The sequence below is a fragment of the Geotrypetes seraphini genome, chromosome 2, assembly GCF_902459505.1.
Source record: "Geotrypetes seraphini chromosome 2, aGeoSer1.1, whole genome shotgun sequence".
Lineage (NCBI taxonomy): Eukaryota > Metazoa > Chordata > Amphibia > Gymnophiona > Dermophiidae > Geotrypetes > Geotrypetes seraphini.
Genome location: NC_047085.1, coordinates 89,351,230 through 89,375,743, shown reverse-complemented (window position 1 = coordinate 89,375,743; position 24,514 = coordinate 89,351,230). Strand labels below are relative to the sequence as shown.

The following is a 24,514-nucleotide window of genomic DNA, read 5'->3' as shown; positions in this document are numbered from 1 at the left end:
TCCTTGAGGGCCGCAATCCAGTCGGGTTTTCAGGATTTCCCCAATGAATATGCATTGAAAGCAGTGCATGCACATAGATCTCAAACATATTCATTGGGGAAATCCTGAAAACCCGACTGGATTGCGGCCCTCAAGGAGGGACTTTGAGACCCCTGTACTCTAGGACAGGGCACGGGTGAGGAATAGATGTGAAGAGTTTGCAGCACTTAACACGCTGCATTTACCGTGTCCTGAGTAATGTGTAGTCATGGGCAAAGGAATTGGGGAGGTCACAGGGGCCAAGGCCTCCCCAAAAAATTGGCAGTCGGAGGAGTCGGTAATGGGCGGCTTCACTCCCCCACTCGCCTCCTCCCGGTTGCTGTAGTTTTAAGTCTACAGATAGCCGCTGCCCAGCGTCGACGAGTGTCGCTGCAGTATGAACACCGCTGGGGTAGGCCTGCTCGTTGATGCTGTGTGGTGGCTGCCCGAATACTTAAAATCACAGCACCTGGGAGGAGGTGGGTGGGGGAGTCTGGAGCTGGAGAGAGACATGCTGCAGGATCCCGCTGTGCGGAGCTTTTGGACCCCCCCCAAAAACAAAAAAGCGTTCCACTGCCTATGTGTGTAGTTATCGTGGGACAACTTATCACATACTACATAGGAGGAGCGTTAACTGCCATCTCAGTTCTGCATGCTACGGGAATATATATATATATATTTTATTTATTTATTTAATTTTTAATAATACAAGCAATAATGCTTTACAGAAACTCTAGTAACGATAATACATAATCACATCCTGATAAACAGTTGGATTTTAAATTAAAAATCAACAATTCTCTGTTATATTATAGTCCTCATATAAGGAGAGAGAGACAAGAGTGAAATCTAATAAATTAAAGAAATTATTACGATATTTCAAGGAAATAAGTAGGTACCTTCGAGCACTAATATATACCGACTCTATTAACAATGAGTTATCTTAGAGTGCAGCAGACACCTCCTTCCCGTCAAGAAAAAAACGTAACTGCTCTGGCTCATAGAAAACATATCTAGTATTCTGGTACAGAACAAAACACTTACAAGGAAACCTCAATTGAAATGTAGCCCCTAAAGAAACAACTTTTTCACGATATACAAGAAATTCTTATTTGAGTCCACTTAGAGACATCTGGAAAAATATAATTTTTTCCCCAAGATAGGACATCTGTTTTATAGTATAATACAATCTTAAAATTAACTCTTTTTATCTTGATGAAAATCAAATGAAACTATCATTGTAGCTCTTCCTATTATTTCAACCTCAGATGTCTCCAATATTGCTGATAAATCCTGCTTAGAAGCCGCATTAGTCTCTTTTAATGTTTTATTTAAGAAATATACTTTTTGAATAGGTGGTATATTTGTGTCCAAAATTTTCAAAGTAGTTAACAAAAAGTCTCTAAAGGTCTCTCTAGCAGATTTATACTTAGCTGCCGGAAAATTCAAAATTCTCAAATTTAATGACATATTTGATTCTCCAGATTTTCTATTTTCCGGAGGAGAAAAGCTTTATCCGGTACTTGCTGTTTAATAGTATTTTTAGACTCTTGAACAGTCTGTTGAATTTCTCCTATCTTCTCCTGGTGGTTCTGTACCAAAGTGTCTAAATTCTTTAATTTATTGGATACTCGAGACAAAGGTGCGATAAAGTTTATACATACTGACTGAAGGTTGTCAATTGCAAACCATAGAGAATCCGTTGTCACCACTGGCAGTTTAGCATGTGGCTTAAACTCTGGTAATCGGCAAAGATCTTGTTCAGCTAGTGGCTCCCCACGCTGATTTGTGCCTCTTCCGAGTTCAGCTCCATTCGCTCCCAGTGCATCCCCTTCGTCTGGTTGAGATGACCCGGAAGCCATAGTGACTTCTCCTTCCTGGGTTACTTGCGTTGGAGATCCCGAAACACTCGATCCTACTCGAGGTCCCTCTAAACTTCCCTCTCTTAGCAATCCTCCAGGATCGGGAGGGGGGGTCAGGTCCCAATGGGCTGAGTGAAACTTCACTCTCCAAGCTGAATCGCTCCTGGGATCCAGCCGCGAATATGCCCGATGCCAAAAGAACTGTAAAAGCTGTTATTACAGTTTGTCGCGGCGTTGATGGTACCGGCAGAGGCAGAGGGGAACTCCTCTGCCTACCTCTCCTCTTAGGCATGAAAAAGTAAGTTATAAATCTTTACGAAGAAATTCCTTAGAATGCCGATGAGCGAGCTCACGCTCACGCTTCCTACTTGGTCGCCATCTTGTCCCCCCCCCCCCCCCGGCCGCTACGGGAATATTTAACAGGGGACCAGTACTGAAAAATGCAGTTGTTGCATTAGTTCTGCAGTTACTGAGTGTTAATATCCTGCATTAAACCACAGGAACTGCAAAATCTAATGTACTTCATTAAAAGGGCCTCATTCTATCTAATACCATTCTATGAGAAAATAAATAATGGCATATCTATGCAGTATAATGTAAGCATTCCTATGGCCACTCCAAAATGTATCACTGTGCGTGCACCTTTTTACATTTTCATATGCAACTGATATATGATTTTGGAATAGCCACAGGAATGTTTACCTTATATTGCACAGATATGCCATTATGTAAAGTATTTTCTGATAAATGCATCTAATATAATAAAATGGTAAGCCGCGCATGCACACTTACTAAGCGTGGGTCCGTTTTCTGTGAGCTGTAGCTAGGAAGTGCGCATGCGCGGCTCACCCCCGCCCTCTCCGTCGTCTCCCGGCTTCAGCGGCGTCACAGTTTTCAAAGAGGCGCGGGATTGTTTCAGCGCGGACCAACAACAAGACGTTAAAGCTCCTGGCGCTGACTCCCGACGGTGGAGGAGAGGCAAGATAGAAGAAGATTTCCGCCGCCCCCCCTTCCCTTACCGCGGCCCCGACTGGCGATTTAAGCAGCATGTCCTGCAGTCTTCACACGCTGCTTCGGGCCCTTCTACTACCCTGATTTGTTCCGGATGTGCCAGAGTAAATCAGGCCAGTAGAAGGACCCGAAGCAGCGTGTGAAGACTGGTGGACCCGCTGCTTGAATCACCATGTGTACTCGGACCCGCGGGAAGGGAAGGGAAGGGGGGGGCCGCCGGAAAAGGACTCGAGCACCCGTTTGTAGTCGCGACTGTGGGAAGGGAAAGGGGGTAGAGGAAACAATAATGCTGCTGCACAGGGAACTGGTGCGGGGGGAGGGAATGCTGCTTTGGACACACAGACAAAGGGAGGAAGGGAGACAGAAAGACAAGAAGAAAGACACAGGGGCAGGTGCACAGGGAACTGGTGTGGGGGGAGGGAAATGGAGGGGGAGGGAATGCTGCTTTGGACACACAGACAAAGGGAGGAAGGGAGACAGAAAGACAAGAAGAAAGACACAGGGGCAGGTGCACAGGGAACTGGTATGGGGGGAGGGAAATGGAGGGGGAGGGAATGCTGCTTTGGACAGACAGACAGAGGAAGGAAGGGAGACAGAAAGACAAGAAGAAAGACACAGGTGCAGGGAGATATACAGAAAGACAAACAGACAAAGGGGGCCAGGGACAGAGACAGACAGAAAGAAAGACAGCGGGAGTCGCGTCAGGAAGGGTGCGGGATGCCGCAGAGGGAACTTTTCCAATGGGTGCAACTGGGCGGCTGTCGGGAACCTCTGATCAGGGGCAGAGCAAGGTAACTGTATCATAGGGATAAGAAGGAGGAGGGGGGGAGAAAAAGGAAGGGACGCCTACTGCTGGACAGGGGGAGAAGGAAAGAGGTGCTGATGGACAGGGGGTGGGTGAAGAAAAAGGAACGGAGGCCTAATGTTGGACAGGGGGAGAAGGAAGGTGCTGCTGGACAGGGGGGAGCTAAAAAGGGAGAAGGGCTGCTGCTGCATAAGGAGAGCTGTGAAGGGGTGGTGGTGGACACAGGGGAGGTAAAAGGAAGGGAGAATGGACGGGGAGCAGGCAAGGAGTGGTGATGGACAGCCAAGGAAAAAGAAAGACAGAAAGAAAGAAAGCGGCTAAGGAGAGAGAGAGAGAAAAATAAATAAAGAGAGACACACACACATATATTCTAGCACCCGTTAATGTAACGGGCTATAAGACTAGTGTATATATATACAGTATACACAAACGCTTTTAAATTTGTCAGTCCTTTGTAAGTGCACACAATTTGATCAGTGAAGCTCACATTTTAGGTGTTTTTATGTATTGATATCTTCATAATTTTATTTATATGTATATTATTAGCATATTGTTTTAGTGCTGACCCCTGAGGCAGCCCACGAGTGGATGAAATGTGAACCACATTGGGTGTTTGTTTTAATAAAGGATAATTTTTTTTTTCTTGGGACCTGCTTTTTTTTGGTGCATCTTTTTTTTGTGCAGACCTGAAGAGCCTCTCTATCTTTGATTAGGCTCAGAACAGGGCAGGCACTAGAATGGGGACAGAGGCAAGAAGCTCTCGGCTTGCTGCAGTTGCTAATTCCTCACCTCCTGTCCTGCCTCTGACTGGTTGCGGCCAACAGAATGAGGCAATCGGCAGCTAGAGTTAGGCAAATACTTTCTGCTACTTCTGCAATTATCAGGTGGGGTGTGGGTGGTAGAACAGACAGACAGAGGAGAAATCATATGATTTTATGACAGATCCAACTCCAGACTCCGTCCCTTCATTTTTGCCGCACTGTATGCCTGGAACAGGCTGCCAGAGTCAATACATCATGCTCCATCTCTAGCAGTCTTCAAATCCAAGTTAAAAGCCCACATTTTGGAAGCTGCTTTGAACTCTTAACTCCCATTCACTGTCAGATACCTATACCTATTGTATCACTCCTTCTACCAGAAACTCCCCAACTCTGAGATGTCCTATCTGCCTGTCCAAATTAGATTGTAAGCTCTTCTGAGCAGGGACCATCTAATGAATGTAAAATGTACAGCTCTGTGTACGCCTTTCAGCACTATAACTAATAAAGCCCTGGAAGTGTGTGTTTGGAGGGGAAGGGGACATAAGAACATAAGAAGTTGCCTCCACTGAGTCAGACCAGAGGTCCATCTCGCCCAGCGGTGGCCCACCAGGTCCGTGACCTGTGAAGTGGTTTTTGTCCACTTTTATAACCTACCTCTAGTTCTATCTGTACCCCTCAATCCCCCTATCCTCTAGGAACCTATCCAAACCTTCCTTGATCCCCTGTAAAGTGCTCTGGCCTATCACCTCCTCCGGAAGCGTGTTCCATGTGTCCACCACCCTCTGGGTAAAAAAGAACTTCCTAGCATTAGTTCTAAACCTGTCCCCTTTCAATTTCTCCGAGTGACCCCTAGTGGTTGTGGGTCCCCACAGTTTGAAGAATCTGTCCTTATTCACTTTCTCTATGCCCTTTAGGATTTTGAAGGTTTCTATCATGTCCCCTCTAAGTCTCCTCTTCTCCAGGGAGAACAGCCCCAGCATTTTTAACCTGTCAGCGTATGCAAAATTTTCCATACCTCTTATCAGTTTAGTCGCTCTTTTCAGAAAGTCTGTGCAGCCAGGGACATTTCCTCCCCCTCACCTACACCTCCATTTCGGTCTTCCTAAACAAGGATTACCATATGGCTCCAGACATCTGGGTTTTACTTCCATTGAAAGAGATTAATACGTCCAGACTATTAGTAGTTCACTTTTCTTTAATTGTCAACTGCATGGATCTGCAAGGTTTTGCGGGATATAAATGCCATGTTATGTTATGTTATATGGTAACCCTATCCTAAACAAGTGAGTCAATAGTAACTATGGAAAATTCCTTTATGTATACAGTATAGGCTATATGTAAGCAAATGTGAAACCCCCTCCTTGAAAAATGCCTCTGCCACAGAGATAGACAGTGAATTTTTTAGAGGGTTACTGAGACTAAGCTAAAATGGTTATGAAAACATAGTGGGAAGAGTAGGAGGTCACTATTCACACCCTGAGGTTGTGAGTTCAAACCCACGCTACTCCTTGTGACCCTGGGCACGTCACCTAATTCCCCCATTAGATAGATTGGAAGCTCACCGGGACAGACAGGGAAAAATGCTTGAGCACCTGAATAAACTAATGTAAACCGTTCTGAGCTCCCTGGGAAGAACGGTATGGAAAACTAACTAACTAAATAAAATATTAACAAAAGGAGGGCGGAGGTTATAAAAGGAGAGTGTGAGTTAAACTCAAGGCTTTTGGTTGATCCTGTTTCTCCCGTCAAAAAATCTAGTGTACTGAGGGAGAGGACAAAGAATAGTGAATTGAACATAAAGGCTGATAAATTGAAGAGCGTGGACAGAAAAATACAAGCTTTGGTCTATTCTGTTTCTCCAGCCAAAGCTGCAGCCCTGAGGGAGCCTCCTTACTGGCTGGGGAGAGAGAACAGAGAAGTAGAGTATTTGGAGTTTAGAGAGAAGTGACTTTTTAGCAACTCTAATTTCTTGAACCTGATGACTGCAACACTGAAGGAACTGTAAATAGTTGAATGCAACTTCTATAATCAAGTTGAATAAAGAGTACTTTGGCGTCTGCTTCTTGCAAAATAGCAGGCGAGAGACTGAGCATGGTGACTAAGGCCCAGGATTCCCGGCTCCTCCGGCCTACCAAAGGTATCTGGCCCCAGCCTACGCCAAAGCTCGAGAGAGACTGTGAAGTGTGTGACCTGTTTCTCATCTTTTTTTGTGACCCGATAAGCTGGGCAGAGCCAGGGCTACACAAACATAGACAAAAGTTGTTTCTGCCTGATCCACAGCAGGGAAAGTTTTAGTATCCCTTTAAAAGTAAATTTTCCATGAGAAACTTAGCAGCCTTGCCTAGCCATTATAGCATGCGTATCAGCACTTACCATCACCATTGCTGATTCCCCCATTCTGATAACTGCTGGCAGGAGGGTCTGTGCCCAGACTTGTGATGGAATGACTGAATGTCTCCTTATCAGAAGGCTGCAAAATAGAATTCATATGTCTACTATTCAGCTCATTTAATGAGTGCCATTAAGGCCATAAAGTGATATTCTGTGCTTAAATAGAAACATGATGACAGATAAAGGCCAAATGGCCCATCTAGTCTGCCCATCCACAGAAACCATTATCTTTTTCTCTCCGAGAAATCCCACATGCCTATCCCAGAATTCATTTACAACTTATTGCAGAAATAATGTGGGCTTTCTCTATTTCTTTTTGGTAAAGTGGGATTAATATAATGGCATATTTGGTCATGTTAGCAGAGAAAAGCAATATCGTAAAGTAATAAGAACATAAGAAGTTGCCTCCGCTGAGGCAGACCAGAGGTCCATCTCGCCCAGCGGTCCGCTCCTGCGGCGGCCCATCAGGCCCATTGCCTAAGCAGTGGTCCTTGACTATTTCTATAACCTATCTCTACTCCTATCCCTACATCCTACGTCAACTCTTATCTGTACCCCTCAATCCCTTTGTCCTCTAGGAACCTATCCAAACCTTCTTTGAAGGTTCCCAAATCTGCCCAAGGGCATCTGGCCAGTTAGATTTTCAAGATATTTCACCACAAAGATGCACAAATCCCCTAATTCTGGCAGGAAAGTTGCCCATGCTATTAGACTAGGGTCAGTTGTGCAGGTAACTTAATAAGCTAGTGAGCTGCTAACTGGTATTAATGACCACTATGTTATAATTGGTGTTATTTGGCAGTTACATGCATATCTGCCCTTAGTCGGTATACTATATAAATTGTTCCTGGTCATATAATTGCCAGTCTGGGACTAGCCGGGCATATTCAGCAGCACTGAACCAACCAGAAAGTTCTACTGAGAATGTCCAGTTAGCGTCTAACACAAAACCAGGGGCATTATTTCAGGGACATTCTGAGGGCAGAGTCAGCTTTTAACAAGACAAGGTATCACATAAATAGGAACACACTTAGTCGGCTATGTTTTTGCTGGCCCTGAATACCTAGAAATTCAATGCTGGAGCCTGGACATGGCCAGGCATTAAACTTCCAGGGAAAAAGCTGACAGTGTGTTAACAAAATGCTGATCACCGCTGACTGACTATTGGGTCCAACAAAGACATTCTGTTAACATTAACTAAAGGATACTAGAGTTTCCATATACTGCCATAAGCATCAGGGATTCTCAACCCAGTCTCCAGGACACCTAATCAGTCTGGTTTTCAGGATATCTCCAACAAATATGCATGCAATTTAGATTTGCAAGCAATGCCTTCATTATATCCAAAGTACCTTATGCATTTCATCCTTCAACACACTCAGTCAATCTGGTTTTCACACTATTCCAACAAATATGTATGAGGTAAATTTACAGACATTGGAGGCAGTGTCTGAAGATCTATCTCATGCATTGGAAAAACTTTAGCAAGTGTGTGACCCAAGGACTGGGTTGAAAGCTAGTGGTTAGTGACATAAAGAAGGGGGGGGTGGACCACCCCAGGTGCCATTTTGGTGGGGGTACCGGCACCTCTCCTCCTCTCCACCCTCCCGCTCCTTCCCACTCCTCCCCCACCATGCGCTCATTTCTCCCCCACCATACCTCTAGCTCTTCAACGGTGCGAGCAGCAGTTCCAACCTGCTGCTCGCGCCGGCCTCGGCGCTATCCTTCAACGTTATTTCCAGGTCCCGCGAGGGAGAGCTGACGCCGTCGCTGGCAGCTAAACAGGTATGTGTGCATGTGGTAAGGGGTGCGGAATGGCCAAAGATAGATCAGCTATTTGAGTAGCCTGATTTGATAAGTTTGATTTAGCCAGCCTGTGGTCTGAATTTCACAGATGACCGCTAATATTCAGCAGTCATCCCATGCTGAATATTAGCACTTAGGCAGCTATGTGCTATTTAACCAGCCAGAAACCATTCCTGGCCAGCAAAATAGCTCTGAATATTAGGCAGAATGAGTATTTCCCTGTCCCCAGAATCCTTAGAATTAGAGAATGACATGGGGACAAATTTTTCCCCGTCCCCATGGGAACTCATTTTCCTGACCTGTCCCAGCAAGTTATTTTCCTTTTCCCTGTCCCATTCCTGTAAGCTCCGCCTTAACCGCACATGCCTCGAGCCCTTAAAGTGTTTGGAGGCTTAAGCAGATGAGGACAGAGCTTGCAGGAAGGGGGCAGGGAAAGGAAAATGAGTTCCCATGGGGACGGGGAAAAATTTGTCCCCATGTCATTCTCTAATTCTAAGGCTTCTGGGGACAGGGAAATACTCATTCTGTCCAATATTCAGAGCTATTTAGCTGGCCAGGAATGGTTTCTGGCTGGTTAAATAGCACATAGCTGCCTAAGTGCTAATATTCAGCATGAAATGACGGCTGAATATTAGTGGTCATCTGTGAAATTCAGACCACAGGCTGGCTAAATCAAACTATCAAATCAGGCTACTCAAATAGCTGATCTATCTTTGGCCATTCTGAACTTATCTGGCTAGCGCTGAATTATTGACATGGCCAGCTAAGTTTTTAATGGGCAAAAATAGACCACATATTCAATGCCGGTTACTGGAAACAGCCCAGCATTGAATATCTGGGCTCAGCGACGAGTGCAGGAGTCAGCCCAGCTAACTCCCACAAGCCCAATATATCTGAACGTACCTAATTTTAAAAAGCCAATGAAAAGGAATGTGCTATGTCTAAATAAATCACAAGACCAACTTCTTCTGCTTCTCTGAACCAACTGTGTGCCCTGTGCCACTCCTCCTTATCTGCTCAAGCAAGAAGATGGCAGCAACCATTAGGACTGCACAATGGCCTTCAATCGTTTTCCACAGGGATTGATTGGGTGATTTAATAATATTAAGCAGAATAAAGGATAACCATTTTTCTCATACACAAAAATGATATACATCTGTTAGTACATCTGACCAATTATGAGCATCTGTGAAAAGGCATGGTTTCATCAGAAGACTGCGAGATACTGAAAATACATATCAGAAACTTCTTTAAGTTTTATTGGTATACATGGCCTCATGCCCATAATGAGTTTAAAACAATCTGCAAAGAAAAATATTTTAGCAGAGGAATAATCTATTTTAGAATCTCAGCCAACAAATGTCTTCATTTCCAGAGGACCAGAGTCAGACATTGACAGCAATGAGCTGATGACAAACCCTGAGTAAATGGGAAGCAAAGGATGATGGTCTTACCACAGTCATCAGGTTTTCATGGTCCCCATTCTGGTGCTTAGGCTTTTTTTCTCTTGGAATTGAAACAAAGGAACAGTCATACATTAGCATACTACAATCCCAATAAAGCATAACCTAGTAATGTGTTTAATAATGATCTACTTGAGTATATTTTTTGCTAGTAAAAGTGCCACTATTTTATAGCACTGAGGCTAAGCAAGGAGCACTGCTACCCTCTCAAAACTCAGTTAAAAAAATAAGAACAGTGGCATGAAAACATTCTCTTTAGTGCATCCAACATTTTAAGAATAGCCACTGAGGACATTAGAAATTGAAGATTTTCCTTTAAGCATGAACAGAAAGTCAATGCAGAGTACGGCTACAGGTTCTTCTCCCCCCTTCCTTTCTATGAGGAAACAGGAAGTACAGGTACAAGATTCTTTATCTGAAATTCTTGGGACCAGAGACATTTCAGATTTTAGAATTTTTCAGTTTTTGGAATGTTTCGTTGCCAGTGGCCATAGCGTTCATATTTATAACGTGCTGCAGCCCTGCAGGCTTCTCTCTGCTGCCTCCTGCCTTGTTGACTTCACTTCCTCTTTCCTTCCTGGCTGGACATGACAGAGAAGAACATGCGGGACTGCAGCAAGCAACGAATATGAATCGCTGAAGCAGAAATACCTCAGAGATACACCAGTGTGAGGTAAAATGAAAAAAACTGAACTACTATCAGCACAGTGAAGTCTTTAAAGTGACTTTGGGGCCAGGTTCCACGTTTGATGCAGAAGTAAACTTTTCTGTACAAATTAGTAATGCAATAATGTTACAAAAAAATCTCGGGTTTTGGAGCTTTTGGGTGTTTAGAATTTCAGTTAAATGATCCTGTACCTGTATTTCACAGAGGAGATGGGATACAGCAGGAAGAAGCACCCATGGCCAGCTGAGCAGTTAATGCGACAACTGGCACAGGAGCAGGAGACAAATCCAGTATTCTGCCTGACACAGGAAAACTGAACCCCTCTCCCAGCTTTTCTACTGACAGTGCTGGGCCCCCTTGGAGGCTGGGCCTGGTGGAATCTTGCACCCCCCTGCCCTTGCCCCCCCCCCCCGTCCCGCCACCTCGGTGTCCCTGGTAAGCATGTGCTCAAAGTCTCTATGGCTGCTCCTCCACTTGCCCTTCCTGATGGCACCATGGGGAAGAGCACAAAGGGACAGGCGCCACATGCACACTGTGTCTTTGCTCTATTTGTCTGCTATTACTTTGCCCATGGGACTGGTGGGTCCCAAGAAAATGATAGGATCCTGGAGGGAAAATAGAGGGTAGGTGGGTAAAGGTAAAATGGAAAAGACCGGGGAGGGGAGAGGGGGGGAGTAGGAAAGAGAACAGATAATGAGAAGATGGAGAGAAGCCTGAGGGAGCAGATTGAGGTGAGGCAGGAAAGGTATAGAGGAATGGGAGGGAATATATGATTAAGGGAGGGGGACTGTAATATTGCTTATAAAGACAACAGCAAAATCTTTAAATAAATAAATAAATATAAAGGGAAATGGGGAAAAAAGGAGAAGGAGGAGAATGAAAGATGAGTGGGAAAGAGAAATGGGCAGGAAGTGCTATATCATCTACACTCCCTTAGATGTTTGGCATGGTACTGAATGTCTAAGTATTTTTTGAAAACTGTCCTTTATATGTATATGTTTAAATCTATCTATATTGTCTCTGATATTCAATGCAATTTAACTGGTCATGGACCGAAGGTCTGATCCGGAGATGGCAATTCTTATGTTCTTATGCTAAATAGTGTTTTTGTGACTAACAGCAAATGTTCAAAGGGAGATAACAAGCTATCTCTCACTGGATATGCACATTCAGGCCCGGATTCTCTATAGGGCGCCAATATTGGCATCTGCTGATCGTGTATCAATCACACAATGGCACCGTATAGAGAATCACATTTCTGTGAAAGATAGGCACTAGAAATGTAGGCCAGGGTTTAACAGGCCTACATCTCCAGCGCCTATCTTTGTTGTGAAATGTACCTTCGTAAGCACTTTAGGCCGCCTAATGCCACTTCTGGTGTCAGCCACAACCATAGTGTATGCGGCCTAATGTGCCTATGGAGGTGTGATTCTGGTGCTGATTAGCACCTTGAAACTCAGTTAAAAATGTCATTTGAATGTCATTTTTTTGCTGAGCTTGGGCACCTACTGGCGCCTAAAAAAACAGCACTGGTTAGAAAATCCGGGCCTTAGTGCCTACTGCTAAACCAGCTATATTGTGCAACTTATCCAGTTAGGCATGGATTTTCAGCACTAGACCAGATAAGATTAGCGGTTAAATCAGATTGCATATACTGGAGTTCTGTCTTTAATCACTATAACTTAACAGGCCAGCTGCTGAATGTCTGGCTCACCACCGGCTAAATATTGGGCCCACTGTGACTGCAGATGTAATCAGTTCTCCAGAACGGAGAGAGGAGGCAGCAAATGAGCCAAAAGAGCTCTTTTAAAACCTAGAGAAGACAGTAAGATTGAGAGAAAGGTAAAATCTGGAGGTGGACAGCCCAGTTTGGTTTCTCACTAAAAAGCAGGCAAATGACATTGAAGAATAGAGGAATGAATAACTCTCACTACTTACCGTACAAAAAGGGCAGGAGAAATACAGACATGAATGGGAGCCATGGGGAAGGGGAGTTCACAATGCCGTTAGGTCAGCTTTCCAGTTCAGTGTGACCTCATTGTGTCACATCTGCGCATGCTCAGAGGCCCTCCAAATGTGCCCCTGAGCTCAGGCAGAGCCGGGGCCTTCCGAAACCTGGACAAACTGTCAGGTTTTCAAAATCTGTCTGGACACCCGAATACTCCTCGAAAAAGAGGACATGTCCAGATAAATCTGGACATCTGGTAAACCTATCTGAGAGAGAGAGTAGTAAGGGGGAACTGGCGGCCCTGTTGGCTGGCTGGAGTTAGCACTGACCCCAAGAGTCCAGTAGGAAAAATGTTAAAAGGGGAGATGGACAGCTGGCTTATTTGCTTAATATGTGCAGGGCTTTGAGGATATGCTTTAGTGACAGCCCCAGCATTTAACAAAGCCTTTTGGCTTATTTAGAGAGAGAGGCTGTACACTAAGCTGGAAAAGTAATTAAGCAGTTCAGCAGCTGAATGGGGAACAATAATTATTATGTTTGTACAGTATTGAAAGGAGCTTGGTTTTCCAGGAAGCCAGTGTACAGAAAGTCTGCCTGTTTAACTCATATAAAGTAGTGAAGCTTTTAGTTGAAGGCAAATCTCTAAAGTTATAAACCGGGAGAAGAACCTACTTGTTTGTAAGATAGGTAAAATAGTAAGGACATAATTCTATATACTGTATAGTGCCAAAAAATTTGCATTTAGCGCCATTTTATAAACCGCATATCAAGTTAGGTGTGGTTTATAGATCATGTGTAGCGCCCGTTCCTATGAGTAAAATTTAGCTGCAGCCATTTACACCAAGTACGAGAAAGCCCATGCCGATTGCACATAACTTATAGGAATGACCATGACCTGCCTATGTATACTTGTAGAAAAGGGAACAAAAATTACTGTCTGATTTTTGTTCTTGAACCAACATAAATAAAGACTGATTTTGAAGGCTTCTAGTCAGTGGCAAAGTAAAGGGGGAGTGGGGTGACACCGCCCCAGGCGCTGGCACTTCTTCCTCTCTCCGCTCCTTGTGTATCTCTTTAAATGTTCATCAGTGCAAGCAGCATCTTCCACTTGCTTCTTGCACTGGCATTGTCTCCCTTCTGATGTCACTTCCTGGCTGTGGGACCAGAATGTGACATCAGAAGGGAGCTGATACCGGCACGAGCAGCTGGTAGAAGGTGCTGCTCGCGCTGGCAAACATTTCAAGAGGTACGCTCTGGATCACTATCTATCTATCTATCTATCGACAGGGAAAAGTTAGCAACCAACAAAATCCCTAGGTTTCAGCATGAAAATAAAGAAATCTGCCTTGTCACTGAGGAGAAGCCTAGAAACAATAGCAAAGTCAAAGTCTGCAAAAAATAAAAATATTTCTGCAACAAAAGCTTATTCATTCTTGTCTGAGGATCCTGATAAAGGGAGACAGTCCACATATTCCACATCTCCTGGTCTAGATAGAGACAAAAGAGGAGCTGGGGTGGAGAAAGCCTCTCTAGTAAAAAGCACAGAGAAATGCTTCAATGCAAACAGGCAGGCAGCCTTTGCTGCAGCCAATGAAAATTTCTGCCTCACCTTTGAGCTTGATTAAACAGGTGAGGGAACAGAAACAAGGGAGCTGCAGTCCTGGCTGGAAGGGGAAGCCAGAGAGTTCTACTGCTCACTGGAAGCAGAAGCAGGAGAGTCCCATTGCACAGAAGCAGCAAGGCAGTTAGCAAAAGCCATCAGAATTTACAGCCACTAATGGAAGAAAGGCTGGTAGAGAGCAAGGCTAGAGAATTTCTAAGTCTCAACAAAGCTAATGATTCTACTCAGGGTAGGAACCAAATTCCAGAGGTTCAGGAGGTAGAAATGCTATCAGAGTCTGAGAGAAGTGAACCTGATCCATTGTTAGAGGAATGCATGGATTGTGATGAGAACATGTTTCTGTGAATTCTGGAGATACTATAGAAATACAATGGGAGCCAGAGGAAAACACATGAGGTGCGTTTAAACTTTGTATGAATGCTGTGTTAAGTATAGTGCCAAGCTAATAAAGAGAGCTAAGGCTAGCACATTCCAAATAGTGTTTTGTTATGTGCTTGGGAAGCTACAGAGTGGGGGAGGGAATCAGTAATATTTTCTTTCCTTTCCATTCCTTTTGCTACGCTATGAAGTAGTGCTAAGCTATCAGAATGAAATCTAGAAGTTTAAGTTGAACCTCACTACAGGGGTTTTTGGGAAGGAACACCATCTAATGGGAGGACAGCCCCTTCACACTGAACCCAGGGATATAGCTATGGTTCAGTGGCTAGCTGATAAATTCAGTGTATGAGGTGAGAATGATTGTGCTATGTGCACACTGCTGTTGAGGAATGTTTGGCAGAGTAGAGGAATACCCTATAGTTTAAGAGAGTGGCTAAGTCCCCTGGGAGAATTGAAAAGGAACTAAAAGCTGAGGCAAGTCTGTAAGCCAAAAGAGGCAGGGTTTTGAGAGCTCAGAACAAGCCATCCAAGAAAGTTTGTGAAGTACACATTAGCAAGAAGCTGTAGTGCTCGAAGACACAGTATTTGGAACTGTATTCAAATTGCTGTTTTTGTAAAGTACAAGATTTATTTAATTAAGGACTGGAAAGACGCGATTAAATCTTTGAATGTAGAGGATGGTTGGTGCTGGCTGTATCCGCTGATTACAGATTATACACATTTTTCGACTATTCATGCTTCCTACTCAAGAATTGATTATATTTTTGTAGAGTATGATCTCCAGAGGGTGGAACAGGTGGGAATTGAGAAAATCACATGGTCGGATCATGCCCCTGTTTGGTTGACAATGGTTGGCGCCGCAGGACGTATGGGACGGAAGGACTGGCATTTCAATGATAGTTTCTTGGACGATTCCAAGGTAGCGGATCAAATTGAGGTATGGATATGGGATTATTTGGCTCTGAACCTTGAGTGTGGAGCTTCTTCGGAGGCCATTTGGGAAGGGTTGAAAGCAACCCTGAGGGGGAGATTGATTGTGCTGGCATCCTCTAAAAAGAAACGTAGGAGAGAGGAAGCTAGTACTCTGTTGGCTCAGATTAGGCGACTGGAAGGGATGCTCAAGTATCAACCTTGGAATAGGGAGGTGGGTAAAAGACTTCAAAGGACAGGTAGTGACTTGCAGGCCTTTGAGCTGAAGCATTTGCGCTTCAACTTACAGTTGCTGCAACAGAAGTATTTTGAGGTTTCCAATAAGGCTAGCACACTGGTTGCACATCGGTTGAAGGTGTGTCAAATGCGGAATCATATCTTGTCTATCAGGGTGGCTTCGAGGGAGTTGTTACAACAGGAGGAGGCTATTTGGGCTAGCTTTGTGGAATATTATGCACATCTTTATAGTCCGGAAGCGAAGGGGATGCAACTTGCCCAGGAGAACTATTTGGCTTCCTTTCTGTTGCCTTGGATTGTGGAGGGGGATGTGGGGCGGCTTGACTGGCTGATTACAGTGTTGGAAGCCAGAGGGGCCTTATGTAAGACGTGGGTCGGGAAGTCCCCAGGGTTGGACGAATTTACCTTTAAATATTATAAATGCTATCAGGAATTGTTATTGATGTCCCTGTTGCATTTTCTTAACTCTCTGAAAGGAGGTAGCCAGCTTTTTCATGCGGTTGGCGGGGGTTATTATTCTGGCAAAGGAGGGGAAGGACCCTATGGAGTGTGCGTCCTATTGTCCAATTTCATTATTGGGCGTGGACACTAAGATATTTACGTGAGTATTAGTGGATCATTTGGTGAGTTGGATTCCACGCTTGATTCACACTGATCAGTCGGGGTTTGTGGTGGGTAGGCAGATGGGGATAATATTAGGAGGGTATATAATCTATTGGAGTGGGCCCGGAGGGGTGACAGGGAAGCGGTATTCCTGTCAATTGAAGCCGAAAAAGCCTTTGATAGGGCTTCCTGGCCCTTTCTCTTTCAAGTTTTGGAATCGATAGGTTTGATTCCGCGGATGAGGGAGTGGATTCGCATTCTTTATACTATCCCGGTGGGCTGTGTAAAGGTGAATGGGAGTTACTCTGACACTTTTTCTTTGTCTCGGGTTGTCCCCTTTCTCCTATTTTGTTTGCCTTGGTCGTTGAACCCCTGGTGCAGAGAGTGCGTAGTAATACGAACATTCGGCGTATTGCTATGCCTACAGGGGAGTATAAGTTGAACCTGTTCGCAGATTACATGCTCTTCATTGTGGAGGAGCCGGAAGACTCTTTGCAGGAAGTTTTGACTGAACTGGAGGTGTTTGGATGTTATCTCTAGCTTCCGCATTAATGTTGGAAAATCGGAATTGTTGAACGTGAATTTGTCTGAGGAGTGGGTAGGATGGTTTGTAGGAGATTCTCTTTAAGGTGGATTAAGAGCTCTATGAAGTATCTGGGAGTCTTTATTGGACCCCCGGGCATGAGTCTGTATGATCTTAATTATCCTCCCTTATTTCGGCGTACTAAGGTGGATTTGGAGTGTTGAGGGACAGTATTTTTCCTGGTTGGGGCGGGTGGAGTTAGTCAAAATGATGGTTTTTGCCTGGGCTCCTGTTTCTTTTTCAGGTTCTTCCGGTATGGGTTAGCAGGAGGGTTTTGGAAGGGGTGCAATGTAGCATTCTTAGGTTTATACGGGCTGGTAGGTGCCCGCCAGTGGGTCAAAGGGTGCTTTATCTTAGTAAGCAGGAAGGGGGTTTGGCGGTTCCTAATGTGTTGAAATATTATCAGGCTGCCCAGTTGTGAGCTCTCCTTGAGTGACAGAGGGTGCCACTCACAGGCCTTGAGCATGTGCAGATGCTCAAGGCCCAGCAGATGAGGAGGCCAATCTTTGGGCACCGGCACCAAGCACAGGACATGCCGGTGCCCAGATGACGGTATGAAGCGGTGGAGGGTGCCCAATCGCGTCGGGGGGGGGGGGGGAATGCCGGATTGTGTCAGGGGGGGCGCTTGTAAATCGAGCCATGCTCGGTTTCCGAGGTGCCGATTTTGCAAATGTTTTGCTCGACTTGCAAAACACTCGCAAACCGGTGCACTCGTAAACCGAGGTACCACTGTAATTGTTTCACGGTCAGTAAATACTGGCTCAGAAACAATTAAAACCAATGCTAACGACTTTTCAGTTGCTTGCCTGTGCCACTGCAGCACTGCACCCCTTTGCCCCCTCTCATCCAGCAGCTCTCTCCGCTAGCCCCATGCTTACTTGTATTTCCTCATTATTCACTTCCTGCGCTTGCCCACTCTCCAGTGTGGCTGACTCTTACCTGTCACAGCTGGAGCAGAGAATGAAGAGGACAGTGACAGCCAGGAATGTTGTTACTGCAGCAAGCCCTCCCCAGGCAATATCAACCTGCTCGTGAGTTGAGAATTCCACTGCTAGAACCGGAGCCATCAGCACCAACTGTGTCACCCTTCAGGGAGAGCAGGCATCTGTGGCCCAGGCCGCAAATCTCTCCTGCAACAAGAAGAGGGACCTCCTGAAATCTGTGCAGCTTATCACCAACTCAGAACTCAGCATTTACTTAATCATCATAAAAAAAGAAAAAAATGGTAAATGTCTTATTACAGTATTCTGTCTGCAGCTCAATTTAATTTTGTGCCCCAGGGAAAAGTAGTAATTTCAAAAGTAATTTGTTTCAAAGTGACGTATGTGCTCCCTGTGCTGAATTCACAGGAGTGACTGCTGCAGTTTTTACACCTGATTTTCCTGGTCAAGGAGGTCAGGATCAGGGTAATGAACTGCCCTCACACTCTGACACAAAATACACTTCTGCATCTTTAGATCTTCCACAGAAAAGACGGATGTACAATAAGAACATAAGAATTGCCATACTGAAGGTCCATTAAGCCCAGTATCCTGTTTCCAACAGTGGCCAACCCAGGTCCCAAGCACCTAGCTAGATTCCAAGTAGTAAAATAGATTTTATGCTGCTTATCTTAGGAATAAGCCGTGGATCCAAGCCATCTTAATAATGGCCTATGGACTTCTCTTTTAGGAAATTAGCCAGTCCTTTTAGGAAATTAGCCAGTCCTTTTTTTTTTTAACCCAGCTAAGCTAACTGATTTTCCCACATTCTCTGGCAAAAAATTCCAGAGTTTAATTACATGTTGTGTGAAGAAATATTTTCTCCGGTTTGTTTTAAATCTATTACTTAGTAGCTTCATTGCGTGCCCCCTAGTCCTAGTATTTTGGTAAAGAGTGAACAAGTGATTTACATCTACCCTTTCCACTCCACTCAGTATTTTAAAGACCTCTATCATATTTTCCTTGAGCCATCTCTTCTCCAAGCTGAACAGCCCTAGCTACTTTAGCCTCTCCTCATAGGGAAGTCGTCCCAAACCTTTTATCATTTTCATTGCCCTTCTCTGTACCTTTTCTAATTCCGCTATATCTTTTTTGAGATACGGCGACCAGAACTGTACATAGTTTTCAAGTTTGTAGCAGTGGTTCCCTACGAAAGAGGTTCTCGCATCTTGTCCTGCACAGCCACAGACGGATCTGGTTTCAAGGTAGCCAACATATGCAATTAAGCCAGTTCTTAGATCAAATGCATACAAATATACCTATTGAATATTCATTGTGGACAACTTGAAGCCCAAGCCAACCTGTTCAGCCCTTAAGGACTGGTCATGGAAACCCCTTCCCTATGATATAGTAGACAATATCCTACAGCCTTCCTTGCTATAGTGATGTAGCTGTGTTAGTAAAATGTAGATTAAACTGTCGTAAGCTCTCCCCAGTGGTGCAGCAAGGGGGGGAGGACAGCCCTGGGTGTCAACTTGGGATGCCAGCACCTCTCCCCTTTCTTCCCCCAGTATTGGAATGGCTCTCTGAAGGGCAAACCAGTGTTACCTCTTCAAGTCTTCAAAGCTTCTGTTGGCCTTGTCCCTCACTCTGACGTAACTTCCTGTTTGCGAGAGTCGACTCTCCAGTGGGTGTGGGCAATATGAGAAGGGAATCTACAAAAATTAGTAGAATGGTCTGTTTGGCAGTTAAGATTTAATGTGAAGAAGTGCAAAGTGATGCACTTGGGGTGCAGAAATCCAAGAGAGCAGTATGTGCTAGGGGTGACAGACTGACATGCACAGATCAAGAGAGAGATCTTGGGGTGATGGTGTCTGAAGATCTGAAGGCAGTGAAACAATGTGACAAAGTGGTGGCTGTTGCCCGAAGAATGCTAGGCTGCAAAGAGAGAGGTATAACCAGCAGAAGGAAAGAGGTATTGATGCCCTTGTACAAGTCAATGGTGAGGCCCCACCTGGAGTACTGTGTCCAGTTTTGGAGACTGTATCTCTACAAGGATATAAAAAGAATTGAGGTGGTTCAGAAGAAAGTGACAAAAATGGTACAGGGTTTGTGCTATAAGATGTATAAGAAGAGACTGGAGAACTTGAATATGTACAGTATATACTGGGAAAAAGAAGAGAAAGAGGTGATGACAGACACAGAAACAAGATGGCAGATAAAGGAATTAATATTCTAACAAACCTCTTTCAGAGACATATGGGCGGTAAAACTAGGGAGGGAGGTTGACTCAGGATTAATGTCAGTAAATACTTTTTTACAGAAAGAGTGGTGGATTCTGGAATGCTCTTCCAAGAGAGGTGGCAGAGTCTAACACTGAACAAATTCAAAAATGCATAGGATAAATCTATTTGGATAAACTCCAAGATTCAAATTGGCAGATTTAAAATCGTTTGGAAGCATTGGATTATTGCAGGTATACGGACTTTAAATGATGTTATTTCAAATGGTAAACTGCTTGATTTTTCACAGTTGCAACATAAATATGGTCTAGATAAATCGCAAAGTTATAAATGGTTGCAACTGAAGCAGGCCATTCAGGTGGGGTTCCCTGAATGGAAAAATCTCAATAATCAGTATAGTCTGGAGTTCTTATGCTTTCAGGCGGATTTCTTGGGACACCAAGCTGCACAGTGGTATAAATTGATATCTAGATTTATGAATAAAAAACCAAGGACTGGACTTAGAGACATTTGGAGCATTGAGATTAAGCATCAAATTTCTGCGTCTCAATGGCCACGAATTTGGTCTTGGAGAATGAGATGCACAATGTCCGCATCTATGAGACAAACTTGGTTCTTTTTGTTACACAGAGCACTTTGGACCCCAGTTCGATTACAAAAGTTAGATAGCTCTAAGTCTAATAGATGCTGGCATTGTAATCTCGAAGCAGGGACCCTAGATCATTTAATATTTTATTGTCCCTGTATCATAGCCTTTTGGAAATCAATTTGGTCTCAAATAAATTCTTTATTAGAAAACCATGTAGCATTATCATATGATACAATTCTGTTTGGTATGTCAATGAGAACAAAAAGTCAAATTTCATCAAGCAATAGTAAATTTCTATTGATTATGACAGGAGTTGCCATGCAACATATCACCAGTAACTGGAAAAATTACAAAAATCTTAGCTATACATTCTGGTGGAATTCGTTGTGCCACATTTACAAAATGGAAAGAACAATTGCTATCCAGAAAGGGAATTATAATAATTTTAAAAAGATTTGGGGGCCATTGATAAATTATTATAATGATTAGACATCATTTTCCACTGACAATATATTTATACATAGGGGGAGGGGGATGGTATAAAGTTCTATTAAAGGTTTAATCAATAGATAAGAATACAATATTTATATGATATTTTTGATTGAAATTTTTGTAGGAAGGGTGGGTGGGGAGGGAATAAATTTATGTATTTACAATGAAAATAGAAAGAAATTCAAGTGATGTGTAAAAGTTTTAAATTATGTAATATTGTGTACTTGTTGTAAGATGAAAAATGAATAAAGAATTTGAAAAAAAAATGCATAGGATAGACACAGGGGATGCTTAAATAGAAGGAAGATGAAAATGCAACATGGCTGTTGAGTTGTTATCTTGGGCAAGAATAGTGGGAATTAAAGCCAATGTCAGTCAGATTTGAATGGTCTGGTCCCGCAAATAGTGAGGGACAAAGAAGAGTGGCCAAATCCAGCATGAGGGAATGGAGGCCGATGCCAGAAAGACTTGTACAATCTATGTCCCGAACATGGCAAGAGACAGGATCGATAGCTCCAGTGTGTTAATCATTTTATCGTCACATACTGTGAGTGAGGGGACTATGCAGCTGAGGAGAAGACATCTTGACTGTTAAGTTGAATACTGTCATACATCATATATCATTCTCATCATGTTTGGCTGCCTATATGGTTGGCATGGTGGTGACTTCACAACCAGCATTTAAACATGGGTGATCTGCTTTACACAGAGTGGTGAGAGGAGCTCTGGTTATCTTGTTGGGCAGACTGGATGGATCATGAGGATCTTTTTTTGCCATCATTTACTGTGCTACTGTGTGTGCTCATATTTCTTCTATTGGTTGGACCACCTGACTTCTCTCTTCATAGGCTCACTTCTCATGAAAGTAGTGATCAAAATCAGCGTGCTGGCAATGAAGCCCTAATAAGTGAGATAATGGCTCAAAGTCTGTGAGAGTAAGAATGCCTTCAAATGAGTAAAACATACTCCTAATGAGTGAAACATGGCTTCTCTGCAAGCAGTAATCAAACAGCTGACATATAAGTAGTATGTTCCCCAAACCTGCCCTACTGTTCTTGATTATCACTCTAGTCACAGCTGCTACACAGATTAAACATCTGGGGTGCCCTGGAAATTAAATGTGAAAGAGTGAAACTTTATATAAGACTGAGGAAGATTCTCAAAACTTCACAATAAAATATGATGGGCTGCTACTGAGATCACTATTTTAATGATTTCAAAAAGGAGAGTCATTCTCAAAAGACCCCACATGCAAATGAGGTTTGCGGATGTTCATGTAAGCTCACTAAATTTACTTGAGATGAGTCGCTGGTGGTAGCGATCAGCACATGCGCAAACTATTAATCCCCCCCCCAAAAAAAAAACAAATCAAAGATCAGCAAGAGAGATACCCACTTTCTCCCACCACGCTCGCAAAACTTCCGGACATCCACCCAAGGCAGCGGGAGGGATGCCCACTCTCTCCTGCTAAGTTTGCACAATTCACCAACACTACTACCCACCCCCCTATCCCACCCCCCTATCCCACAGTGGAAGAGATGCCCATTCCCTCCCGCAGCACAATCCCCTGACTCTAATACCCATCCACCACCACCCTCACCCCACAGCGGGAGGGAATTTGATTGGGTCAGAGCAACGTAGGAAAATATCCTGTTCCTAGTACCCTGTAATCGTATATTATGTGAACCTGGAATACACTTAAAAGCACTGAGGAATGCTCTTGGAATGCTATCTTAAAGTTTTCAAAAAAGTTAATAAAGAAGGAAGAAGTCTAACTTCAGCAGGAAGATTATTCCAAATTTTTGCAAAAGATCGACAGATCTTGCCTAATGCTTTAATTCCCTTAATAGAAGGAAAGGCTAGTTTATATTTATGAATTTCCTTGGAGTACAAAGGCTGTTGAGAATTAAACGAAAGAGCGATCAATGGGGGGGAAAATTCCATATAGAATTTTAAATGTTATTCTGGTACATTTAAATCGGATTCTCCAATAAACCGGAAGCCAATGCAAGGCTTTCAACAAAGGAATAACATGATCATATTTACTCTTACCAAATATCAGTTTGGTCACCGTGTTTTGAATAAGTTGCATCCTTTTCATGTTACATTTACTTAAGTTGTTATAAAGAGAATTTATATAATCCAAATGACAATAAATAATTTACTTCACTTGTTAGGCAGAGAGTATTATCTCAACGGAAGATAAAGCCTCAGGTTTGTTCTGGCAGATCATGAATGCTCAAACCTCCACCCACATCATCAGCAGAAAAAACTTCCATAGAGACTATACAATTGCCACTATGCTAATCTTAAGTGTGGGACTGAGATGTTATATAGCAACATTGACAACTAAACTAAAGCTTAACTTTGTATACAGAGTCATCATTCTGAGAAGACTCGACTCGATTTACAGCAATTAAATAAGTGGCGTCTTGTTTACTAGCCAATGTTTCACAGTATACAACCGTTTCTTCAAGGCTTCCTGACTCCCACTTTCTTCACACAGGTCTGTGAAAATAATGATATAAAGATCTCACTCATCCTTTTTAATAGTATACTATCTCAAAAGGAATTTAAAGCATATTACTCACTGAATTGTTTGCTCGCACAATCTCATCAGCGTCCTGTTTACATAGCGGCTTCTCAGAGTTTTTGCTAAAGGGAGTATTTGGATTCTCTTCATTGGTTGACTAACACAGCCATGATTGTACTGGATTGGTTCAATGGAATCGTGGCAATTTCAATCGTCCAAGGAAAAGAAAGGAAACAACTCATAAATCCAGTGCTGTTCTCGTTGTTGGTGATATAGCTGCCTATACCCTCCACATCTGTCCTGCTCTATGTGATCTAACACATAACATTTCAGTTGAAAATAAAAACATGATTATAGTCTAAGCAATGTTGAATCATTGGAGCTTGTATATTCTGCCTGCTTAATGCACTTTTGTGCTCACTTAAACGAATTCATAGTTATCTAATGGTCTGGCCCCATATACTTTTAGGCACGGGCATACAATACAGTATACAACGAATTCAGTAGTACATGTTGTCTCATGTTTAAACACATATTTCTTTTGGTTTAATGGATTTATAAACTCAGACGATGTCACCATGATTGCACAGTTCATACACTTCCCACAGGCTGTATGTTGAGGCTTCTCTCTTGTGCCCTCTTTGGTTTTTTTT

At 43.4% G+C, this 24,514-nt stretch overlaps 1 protein-coding gene across 1 annotated transcript in view; it reads right to left on the bottom strand.

Moving 5' to 3' along the window:
• PAG1 (phosphoprotein membrane anchor with glycosphingolipid microdomains 1) overlaps positions 1-24,514 on the bottom strand; it is a 147,061-nt gene that overhangs the window by 21,632 nt on the left and 100,915 nt on the right. The window contains exons 3-5 of the mRNA XM_033934977.1: positions 18,024-18,214; positions 10,109-10,160; positions 6,831-6,927 (exon numbers count right to left, since the gene is read on the bottom strand). Of these exons, the coding sequence (XP_033790868.1) occupies positions 6,831-6,927; positions 10,109-10,160; positions 18,024-18,151 (277 nt within the window). The 5' untranslated portion in view covers positions 18,152-18,214. The remainder of the gene's footprint in view (positions 1-6,830; positions 6,928-10,108; positions 10,161-18,023; positions 18,215-24,514) is intronic.